The sequence below is a fragment of the Equus caballus genome, chromosome 24 (assembly GCF_041296265.1).
Source record: "Equus caballus isolate H_3958 breed thoroughbred chromosome 24, TB-T2T, whole genome shotgun sequence".
Classification (NCBI taxonomy): domain Eukaryota; kingdom Metazoa; phylum Chordata; class Mammalia; order Perissodactyla; family Equidae; genus Equus; species Equus caballus.
Genome location: NC_091707.1, coordinates 24,091,842 through 24,103,309, shown reverse-complemented (window position 1 = coordinate 24,103,309; position 11,468 = coordinate 24,091,842). Strand labels below are relative to the sequence as shown.

The window sequence follows — 11,468 nt, the reverse complement described above, 5'->3', positions numbered from 1 at the left end:
GACTTGGTGGCCGCCGGGCCGGCCCGCGGAGGTTAAACCTGCAGCGGGTGGGGCGGCTTCCGGCATTCTCGACCGGCGCCGTCAGGCTGGTGTCGGGGACGCCACCCCGATTCCGAGCTGGAGGGTCTGAGTGGCGCCCGTAACTGGTTTTAAAACCTCAGGTGACCCTGGTGCTCGGCCAGGGTTGAAGCCCAGCCCGCCGAGCTGGAGCGCCGCGTGTCTCCCCCAGAGCCCGGGGTCACCCCGGGGTCGGCCAGTGCGGGCAGGGAAGGGTCGTCGGCCCTGCAAGTCGTTGTGGGGTCCCGCACGCAGATGTGGGGTTGGAGAGCGGACGCGGGCCTGACATGCACGAGATGCCAGGTGTCCGACGAGGGCGGACAGTGCTCCCCTGGGCGTCCGCTCTGGAGGAGAAGTGAGACGGGGCGTCTGCTGGGGGGGCAGGACCGGAGGATGGAGGCCGCTGGGACGCTTGTGAGAAGTGGTCCTGCCGGTTTCCGAGTCGGATGAGTTAGGTTACAGTCATCCAATATAGTTCTGGAGATAAATTGTTCAGGTCACTTTATTTTTTCCCCAGCTTTATTGAGATATTGTTGACGTGTAACATGTGAGTTTAAGATGTACAACGTGGTGATTCGATACATGTCTATATTTCGAAATGATTACCACCATAAGGTTAATTAACACTTCCATCCCCTCACATAATTACCTTTTTTGTGTGTGTGGTGATAATATTTAAGATGTACTGTAACTTTCAAGTATATAATACAGCATTATTAATTATGTCACCAGCTGTACATTAGATCCCCAGAATTTATTCATCTTATGGCTGGAAGTTTGTACCCTTTGACTAACATCTCCCCATTTCCCCACCTCCTAGCCCCTGGCAACCACAGTGCTCCTCTATGAGTTCGGTATTTTCAGATTCCACGTATAAGTAATATCTTACAATATTTGTCTTTCTCCAACTTCACTTAGCATAATGCCCTCAAGGTCCATCCATGTTGTCCTAAAAGGCAGGACTTCCTTCTTTATGGCTGAATAATATGTGTGTGTGTGTGTGTGTGTGTATGTATGGTGCGTGTCACATTTCTTTGTCCATTCATCCATGGATGGACGCTTAAGTTGTTTCCATGGCTCGGCTATTGTGAATAACGCTGCAGTGACCCTGGGGGTGCAAATATCTCTTTGAGAGAGTAATTTTGTTCAGGTCACTTTGGACATGACCAAACATCTGGGTTTCTTTTTTCTTTGTTTTTTGAGGAAGATTAGCCCTGAGCTAACTGCTGCCAATCCTCCTCTTTTTGCTGAGGAAAACTGGCCCTGAGCTAACATCCATGCCCATCTTCCTCTACTTTTTATATGTGGGACGCCTACCACAGCATGGCTTGCCAAGTGGTGCCGTGTCTGCACCTGGGATCCAAACTGGTGAACCCCGGGCCGCCAAAGTGGAATGTGTGAACTTAACCACTGCGCCACCTGGCCGGCCCCTGGGTTTCTTTTATAAACCATTTCTTAGGATGGTGTGTTGGAAGTAAGGGCAGAGCTCATCTATTGAACTGGATTCATTTTTTAAATATGTGGGCTTTTGGTAAGTGGCTTTTGCCTTATTCCTAAATTCTAAGAATATTTTACAGTAGCCCCATATATGAAATTAGTCTTTTTTGTTTTATTAGCAATTTTATTGAGGTATAATTTACATAATATAAAATTCAACCAGCTTAAGTGTACCAGTCAATGATATTTAGTATGGTTACAGAGTTGTGCAACCATCACCATAATAGAGAATCTTTGGTGAGTTTTTTTCTTTTACTTGCTTTTACTTTACTAATCTTAAAGTTTCCACAAGTGGACACATTAGAGATACAACTTAGTAACATATAGTAACTTGATAATATAAGACCTCTGAATACATAACTTCACATTATGTTATCCCTGAACAAGTGACATTAAGAGGAAAATTGAAGCAAATGTTCCTGGTAAATTGTGATTGTGAAACTTTTGTGGCTTATAATACCAAATAGATATTGACTACTTCACCTGTCTTGTATTTTGTGAGGAAGATTTGTCCTAAGCTAACGTCCATTGCCCATCCTCCTCTTTTTTTTTTTTCTCTCTTTTGCTTGAGGCAGATTAGCCCTGAGCTAACATCTGCGCCAGTCTTCCTCTATTTTGTATGTGGGAGGGCTCCACAGCACGGCTGATGAGTGGTGCTGGGTCCACGCCAGGGATCCGAACCTGTAAACCTGGGCTGCCGAAGTGGAGCATGCGGAACTTTAACCACTCAGCCATGGGGCCGGCCCCCTCCCTGTCTCATTTTTATCATATATAATTGGAGATAGTGGGACAGTGATTCTTAACCATAAAGTCACATTAGAATTACCTGTGCAGCTTTTAAAAATTATTTATGCCTAAGCTCCACCGTTGACCAGTTAGGTCAGAACTTGGGGTAGGGTCACGGTATCAATATTTTTTGAAGTTTTCTTTAAGATCTAATGTGCAGGCAAGGTTGAGAACCACTGGATTAGACGATATTTGAAGTATAATCCTAGTGCTTCTGGTATCAGGAATACACAATAGGGACATACTTCCTCTGGTGTAAAAGTATTTCCTTAGAATAACAGTTTTTCAGACAAATCATCTTTTGCTTTAGGAATGGTAGATGGAATCATTATTTTTTTCCTCTTCTCAAAGTACTTCTTCCTTGATGAGGCGTAGGTATTGGAGTACAAAAATTTGACCTAATCCAAGAATTTCACAAAAGAAAGACCCAAAATATGAGTTTCACGTTTGCTGGAGTGTTTACTTTTGATGGGATCACTTTCTTAAGATTTCTTAAGTTCACTAATGCTTGATGCAACCACTTTGTTTTCACTTCATCAATTAGGGAAAGACCCGCAGGTCTTGCTGTATCACTTTAGGAGGTCCCTTTCCCTTCCTTGGGCCTCTGTGATGCGCTCACCTAGCAACAGCTCCTTTCATGCGCAGACATTCTACTGGCAAACTGTGCAGGGCAGCCACTCATACTGGTTGATTCAGATTTCTTCTGGGAATTGACCTTGGTTTGGGAATTTTCTCTTGTGCCCGATATGGTAAAAATTTATGGTTTTTACTTTCTACTAAATGAAGCATGGCATACTGTATCTAATTTGAAGCATTGATAAATCTTATGAGTGTGTTAAAAATAGAATAGTCATGTACAAACCTAAAATCAAAGAATAGTTGTGTCATATTGCTGTATTTGTTTATTTTTACTTTAGACTCCTAATACATTTTTATTGTATCTTTTAAAGGTTAGTTTGGGAGAACAGTCCTATCATCTATATAAGTTAACTTTGTATGAACAGTTTGTTCATTTTGGGTTTTTTTTTCCTTTTGGGTTCTTTAGTTGTTCAATCTGTATTTTTTGTGCCTAGTATGGGATGATAGAGATAAACCAGGAATAGATCCTGCTCTTAGGTAGCTTTAATGTAGTAGGAGAGAGAAGATTTTTACATAATATAATATTGAGTGAGATAACAATCAAAAGAAAATAGAGATCATATACTTTCAGAGTTAGGAGGAGAGAGAGTGTCCTCACCTTGCAGGGAGCAGGAAGGAGGTGCAACTTGAGCTGATACTGCAGGATTTGTATCTTCATGCTTCTGGGGATGTACTTTGGCCCATGCCACAGCTTGTTTCTTAGAGGCAATATGAGTGAAATTCATTAAGTTTTTGATAGAGCACAAGATTCATAAAATGGTAAGGAAATTAAAATAAAAGGAAAGGAAAGGATTCTTAAGAAGAGCTTTGTCCCCGGTATCATTTTTGTTCCAGGACTGAGGAGCAGTTTATCTTCCCTTTTCATTCAGCAAAACTTAAGTTGTTCTTTGCGTATCTTCTTTGGTTCTTAGAAAAGGAACTGATATAGAAATTATTTTAGGTATCAAACAATGAAAATGAGGAAGAGACTAAAGTCTCATTAGAGATGTTTTTAATAATTGCCTTCAATATCAATAAATCAAAAATGAATTAATTGAGGAATTTCAAAATGGATTTCAGGGTTAGCAAAGAAAACTAGGCCTCCATGCTTTCTCTTCCATGTTCTTCAAATGACACTATCCTGGTGGGGTTTTTTCCCCCTCCTCTTATGAAAATCCTTCTCATTCTGGGACTGTTCCATCTTCTGGGAGATACTACCCAGCAAAGGAAACACATACCCCACTTACATGCAGCCCCTCTGGTGCACAGTTTCTAAATACTGCTTTTTCTCTCCCCAGAATATATTCCCTGATCTTAAAAGAGAAATCTTCATCTTATGGCTTGATAAAACATATGGGCATTAATTGGGAAGAGTCTTTCCTCTATTTCTTTTATTTTCACTTTAGAAAAGAAAGATTACACATAGAATTGAACAGGGTAGGGAAATGGATTTAAGGCAGTACTGAAGTTCTTGGGAAATTGAATTTATAAAAATTATAATGTGAGGTTACATTTTATGTTCCTCTGGGGCAGAAAAAGCACTATGGATGGAGCACACGCTACATTATTAACTCATGTTAGACTTTTTATCTTTTGGCTGAATCTTGAGGGATACAGTAAACATTTCTGATAGACTTTGAAATTGACAATGAAGAAAATTTGCAGCTCAGGTGTCTAAAGATATAATTCACAAGTAGCATTTAAGTATGATACTGAGTGCATATATGTATATTGCAGGCTGTTTCAACCAGTTACAATTTAAAAGGTGTTTTGATACTATCTTTAGAAACTAGATCTGCCTTGTCTCCAAGCAACAGGTTCAGCAGGCAGCTCCTTCTGAGGTCTGGCTCAACTGTGAGAATCTGAAGTGGAACCTCCCGAAGACATTGCTGTTGATGCTAGGCACCATCATCCTCTCTTCCTGACTGCTCTATGCAAACTCCCCTTGGAAGCACCTTGGTTCACCATTACTAGATCTGCTTCATGCATTTTTTATCTCCAGCATGGCGGGTCCTCTCCAGTTTTTAATGGATTCCACTCAGATCCAGGAAGGCTTGCTACTGGCCAAAGCAAAGGGTGCCAGAAGGCTAAGCCATTAGAAGTCAGGCATCTATCAGTTCATACATCTCAAAAAAATACCCTAGTGGTGAGTTGTACTCTGGCATTTATTTTTCTCCATTCTCAGAAGGTAGAGGTAAAACCACCTCCTGCACAGTTAAGAGTTGGAAGAAAGGAAAGTCCAGTTGTTGGCCCACTTGCCTGTGCTAGCACTGAATGTCTTTGCTAGTGAATGGTGCAAGACGACGTCAAATCCTCTCCCACTTCTTTTGATTCCTGGATTGACTCTAGAACAAGGAGCAGTGAAACATCTAAATCTAATGGAACCTCAAAGTGGATTTTACTTATTTTTATCTTTTTGGTGGTTCTGACATTTCACTGAGGCCCACAATCCCAAAACAAATAAAAATAGACTCTAAAGGGCCTCTGAGTTAATTTGATCCAACCCCACAGTTAGCTTGAGAGAAAAGAGAAAAAGATTTTCTTAAACCTGAAAAAAACGAAACACTAAAAAATAAGCAATATTTCAAATGAAAATTTATAAAAATTATAGTCATCATCAGTTCATTTAATTTTATGTAACTAACTCTTGATCTTTTTTGTTAGACTGGCACCTGAGCTAACAACTGTTGCCAATCTTTTTTTTTTTTTTTTCCTGCTTTTTTTCTCCCTAAATCCCCCCAGTCCGTAGTTGTATATTTTAGTTGTGAGGCCTTCTAGTTTTGGCATGTGGGACACCACCACAGCACGGCCTAATGAGTGGTGCTATGTCTGCACCCAGGATCCAAACTGGCAAAACCCTGGGACACTGAAGCAGAGCGTGAGAACCACTTGGCCATGGGGCCGGCCCCAACTCTTGATCTTCTGTTGGCGGTTTTATGAGGCCATCAGTTTTTCAGTTACAGTTCTGTAATTTCTTACCCACTTTAGTTTCATAATCTAAAAGTTTATCAAAAATCTGTACTCTAGAGTAAGTGTCAGAGTCCTTTTCATGAATTTTTCTAAAGATGAAACACATCTGCAAAAACATTAGAGTAAGACAATAATTGTCTGTAAATAACAAAACATTTAAAATGGCAATTAACAAAGACACTTGACCATTTTTGTGATGTATAACACTTTGAGATAACCAGAATTATGACTGATAACCAAGACAGATCAGAATTTTAGGAATGTTATATAATTTTTAAAACATTTATATTAATAACATTTACCCATATAATACCACCCAAGAAGGTTTATTATCACTTATTTGATAATGTTTTCCATGTAACTTAACGTACCAAATGAATCTAATAAGTTTAGTATCTTCCTCCTTATAGGAAGAGAGACCAAACCTCTCTGAGAAGTCTCAAGGGCCCTCTGAAAATCCCCAGAGAAACTTTGTTGCCTCTTCCAGGCCAAAAGAAAACCTTTATTCAGGATTTGAATATTTTTAGGGGGGAGGAAGCTTGTCAAAAATATCAAAAGGTTTTAAAACACTTGGTCAAATAGGAAACAACGTTCACTTATCCGTTCAAAGTGACAGCAAAAACAGTCAAGGGCAAACAGTTAAAATAGTCCATGGGGCCAGCCTGGTGGCACAGCAGTTAAGTGTGCACGTTCCACTTTGGTGGCTCAGCATTTGCTGGTTTGGATCCCATGGACATGGCACTACTTGGCATGCCATGCTGTGGTAGGTGTCCCACATATAAAGTAGAGGAAGATGGTCATGATGTTAGCTCAGGGCCAGTTTTCCTCAGCAAAAAGAGGAGGATTGGCAGCAGTTAGCTCAGGGCTAATGTTCCTCAAAAATTAAAAAATATAATAGTCCAAAAAAAAAACCTTAAGAGAGAGACCTGAGTCTTTTTGAACATAGGAAATTACTTCAATAAAATATAGATCTTCTGTTTAGCTAAACTTATTTAAAGATTTAAAAAAAAAGACCTTTTATAACCTCTTTATTAAGAACAGACTAAAATTTCAGGAAAATTATCCTTTTAAGAGAGAGAGAAACAAATTTTAACTTTTACACCAGCTTATTTTGACATTAAAACTCCTCTACTTAATTGAATTTATGTAGATTTCAGCCATCTTGACTATGTACACAATTCCTCAGTGTTTTACTTCCACAAATCTTCTGTCACTTTTACATTCAGAATCTGTCCCATGTCTTATTCCTTTTTTTCCTAGTACTTTAGGGTAAATTTATCTTTTTTAACAAAACAAACAAAAATCTTTCCATTTTTTATACCTTTTTTCATTGAAAACATACATTTTACTTTCCTTGTATATAAACTTTTAGAAATATGTGCATTCTCATAGAAAATTTCTCAGCCTGGATAAAACGTGTATCAATAAACTTAAGTATCTTTCCATTTCTTTGAGATAAGAAACCAAAGGCAGATAAACTTATGCCCAGTAATCAATTTTTAGTATTTTATCTTATGTGGAAATGACCTAGGTACTCAGTAAATTTCTATCATTTAACTTAATTTAGTAAAATTCTAAAGTTTTAAGTTACCAAAAAAGATTTTGGAAGCTGTTTTTCAAGCGTATATGCCATAAAACATAATTATTGCACACAAAAACTCTTATCCACTTTCATCTAAATCATTTGTTCCCAACAATCATGTTTAAATTACTCTCAAAAACTTCACGTGACATTAAAACAGTTAGCCACCATCTTAAGTTGTTTTAAGTACATACACCATAACACATAATTTATTGTTAAAAAGTTTCTCCAGGGGCCAGTCTTGTGGCCAAGTGGTTGAGTTAGTGTGTTCCGCTTCGGCAGCCCAGGGTTTTGCCGGTTTGGATCCTGGGCATGTACATGGCGCTGCTCATCAGGCCATGCTGAGGCAGCATCCCACATAGCACAACCAGAAGGACCTACAAATAGAATATACAACTATGTGCTGAGGGGGTGGTTTGGAGAGAAGAAGAGGAAAAAAAAGATTGGCAACAGATGTTAGCTCAGGTGCCAATTTTTTTTTTAAAGTTTCTCCAAGAACTTTTATCCTTTTTTAATATCTATTTAGTTTACTTGTCCTTAACAATTATATTTAGGTCATCTTACAAAAACCTCATGAGACATCAAAAAAAATAAGCTATTATTTTAAGTTGTTACTTTTGCTGACAAATTTTGTAACAAAGATAACATGTCTGCATCATAACCAGTGTTGATAACTCTGAAAACATATTTATTTTAATCAAACCAACAAATTTAAACAGGCTTTCACTTACCAAAGATTATTTTATATCATGTTAAATAACTTTGTCTTTTAGAAGTTTCTGTATATTAATCAAAGACTGTATTACATTATGAGAGATTTTGAATCCTCTCTTTTAAGAGTGACACTTAATGTGGACTCATCTGAAACAGAGGTTCCCCGAAGGGCCATTTGTTTTTTTTGTCATTGGCTTATAACTATAGGTCAACCAATCAGCCAAAGTTTTTCCCAAGGGGCTCTTAGGTGGAATAGATGTGGCACCTCCCATGTTGGCACTTTTTTCTTTAAAAAAGAAAAATGAACAAACACCAACCAAACATCAAACAAGCATGCTTTCCCCAAAACCCTCAGCCAGCAAATGGAAGCCAGAACAAAGAAACCAAAACCAGAAATGCTTCTAGTCCCACTTAGTCCATGTCCTACGCTCAGTGGCACCCAACAAATGAAGATATGCCTCACAGATCTTCCCAAATGAGCAAGGACAAAGGGACCTTGGTGAGCACACTGGGGAACTTACCCAGTCTGGCTGGGGTGTCATGACTTATACACAGAGGTGGACAGACACACAGATCCAGACACATAAAAACCAGACACCAGTGAACCAGTTCCCAGATTTAGGGTAGAAAGTTCTACAATTGTTCCCATTCCAAATGCATGCCCAGATGGCCGCTCCACAAACAGAGAGGGACCCCAGACAGCCCTGCCATAAATGGAAGGACCCCAGATGGAGGGGAAGGGAATTCATGGGCATCCCTGAGGCAGCTTACCCTATTCCAGATTGAGTTCATCAACTCACCAGAAGCAAAAACAAACAAACAAATAAATCTAGAACCTGTTTCCTTGCCATAAGAAAATGTGCTTAGGGCCAGCAGTGCTGGGTCAGACAGAAAGTACTGGGGGCAGTCCCTAGGGCAAATCCCCCAGGCAGCTGCTGGACAGCTTCCCAGGAAATCCCAGTCAGCCTAGGGTTGCGGAGCCACAGGCAAGAGCCTCCTGGCTGGCTCGCCAAATTGTTACTGGCTTCAAACATAGGTTCTTTACCCATCACACAAGAGGGGCCAAATAAAAACTGGAATGCCAGGCATATGGCAAGGAAAGTGTTTTTATTTCAGGTGACATCAGCTGGGAAATGAGAGTGAGCCCTAAAATTCATCTCATCTCCCTGAAAGATGGGAGGCAAGGGGTTTTAAAGGTTGTGAGGAATGTGGCTGCTTGTAGGGAGGGTGAGCCTATGGCCTTGCTAGTTGGTGCTTTCCCACCAGTCTGCCTTTGGCCTTATGAGGCTACTTGCAGGGAGGGGGATGGCAAGATAAGGGAATCTGCAGGTGGATGCCCTTGGTTGTCTGTCTCCATGGTGGATGGTGGTTTCTGGTGCCAGAACCTGAGGAGTAAGCAGGAAAAGGGGATGGGTGCTTTTGGTTTTAACCCCACATATGCTGGATTTAATGTAGGGGAACTGATACCGGCAGGGCCAGTATCACCACCACCCAGTTTCATAGAATGTTACCAGTACCTTAGAAGCTTCCTGTGTGCTCCTTCCTGATGGAATCCCTTTCCTCCCACTTAAACTTTAAAATAGTAGATATTTTAAATTTCATATCAATCATTTCCTTGCTTCTCTTCCTAGTTTTATCATGTATATATTTATCCCTAATCAGTATTAATTTTATCTTTTAAAAGTTTATATGAATGAAATTATACTGTTTTTATTATTTTGTGATCTGCTTCTTTTGCTTAGTGAGATTTATGTTGATGTACGTGCAATTATTCAGTAATTTCCATCATTTTGTAGTACTCTATTGTATGAATGTACCATAAGTTATTTATCCATTAAACTCTTATTTGACATATGGGCTGTTTTCAGTTTTTTGCTCTTTTGAATAATATTCATAATCTTTGCTTTTAACTGGAAAGTTTAGTACATTTACATTTACTGATATTACTGATTATTTGCATATATTTCTACCATCTTATTATGTTTATTCTATTTGTCTCATTTTTTTTTCTGTTTTCTTTTACCCTCTTCTATTATGCCAAAAACTGATATGTTTTTGTTTTGTTGTGTTGTATTTGTTTTCTTTTTTCTCATTCCATTTTTTCCTTTCCTATTAATTCTGAAGTTATATGCTACATGGCTATTGTTTTAGTGGTTATATTAGGTATTTTAACATATGTACTTAACAAAGTTAACTGAAATCTTTATGTTACTCCTGAGAAACCTGAAGATTTTATAGTGCTTTAAGCTATTTTTCTGTTTTCTTTTTTCTTTTTTTTTTTGAGGAATATTAGCCCTGAGCTAATTGCTGCCAAACCTCCTCTTTTTGCTGAGGAAGACTGGCCCTGAGCTAACATCCATGCCCATCTTCCTCTACTTTCTATGTGGGACGCCTACCACAGCATGGCTTGCCAAGCGGTGCCATGTCTGCACCCCAGATCCAAACTGGTGAACCCCGGGCCACTGAAGCAGAGTGTGTGCACTTAACCGCTGCACCACTGGGCCGTCCCCTAAACTATTTTTCTGTTCTCAGTGTATATGCATTTTTTTGTCCTGTGTTGGTTCTCTCCTTTATTTTCAACCCCATAAATCAGATTTTTAAAATTAATTAATGCTTAAATAATAATGCTTACTTAAATATACCCACTTATTTACTACTTTTTAAATTCTATATTCTTTCTTGCACCTCAGATTTTGTAAGTGCATTTTCTTTCTATGTGAAATGCATCCTTTAGAATTTTAAGTGTAAGCCTATTGGTGGTAAATTTCATTTTTGTTTGTCTAAAGTGTCTTGATTCTACTCTTAATATTAAAACATCATTTCATTCAGTATAAAATTCCAGATAGCAGTTACCGTATTTCCTTGATTTGAAGAAATGCTACTATTTTATTCACCATTATGAAATTTAAAAGTATGTTTCCAGCTAAACTGTCCACCAAGTGAAGTGGCATCAACTTTAAGTTGCACTCCAACTGCAGAAATGTGAAAATTTGTGCCCCTTAGAATCAATGAAGGATGTTTTCGTTATACATTACAGACATCATTCTGCTGTTTTCTAGCTTCTGTGTTACTGTTGGGAAGTCACACAGTGTAATTGCTATTTCTTTGTAATTATCTGTCTTTTCCATTCGCTGCTTTTTAGATCTCTTTCTTTGATTTCTGCAGCTTCATTATGAGTGTGTAGGTAAAGATTCTTTTTATTGACTCTTCTTGGGATTTGCTAGACCACTTAGGATCTTTCAAT

General features: G+C 39.0%; 1 protein-coding gene across 1 annotated transcript in view; it reads left to right on the top strand.

Annotated features, from left to right (window-relative positions):
* The first annotated feature begins 2,972 nt into the window (after positions 1 to 2,972).
* The window catches only part of LOC100062118 (coiled-coil domain-containing protein 170), a 40,341-nt gene continuing 31,845 nt past the window's right edge, over positions 2,973 to 11,468 (top strand). The window contains exon 1 of the mRNA XM_014735632.3: positions 2,973 to 3,089. Within this exon, the coding sequence (XP_014591118.1) occupies positions 3,087 to 3,089 (3 nt within the window). The 5' untranslated portion in view covers positions 2,973 to 3,086. The remainder of the gene's footprint in view (positions 3,090 to 11,468) is intronic.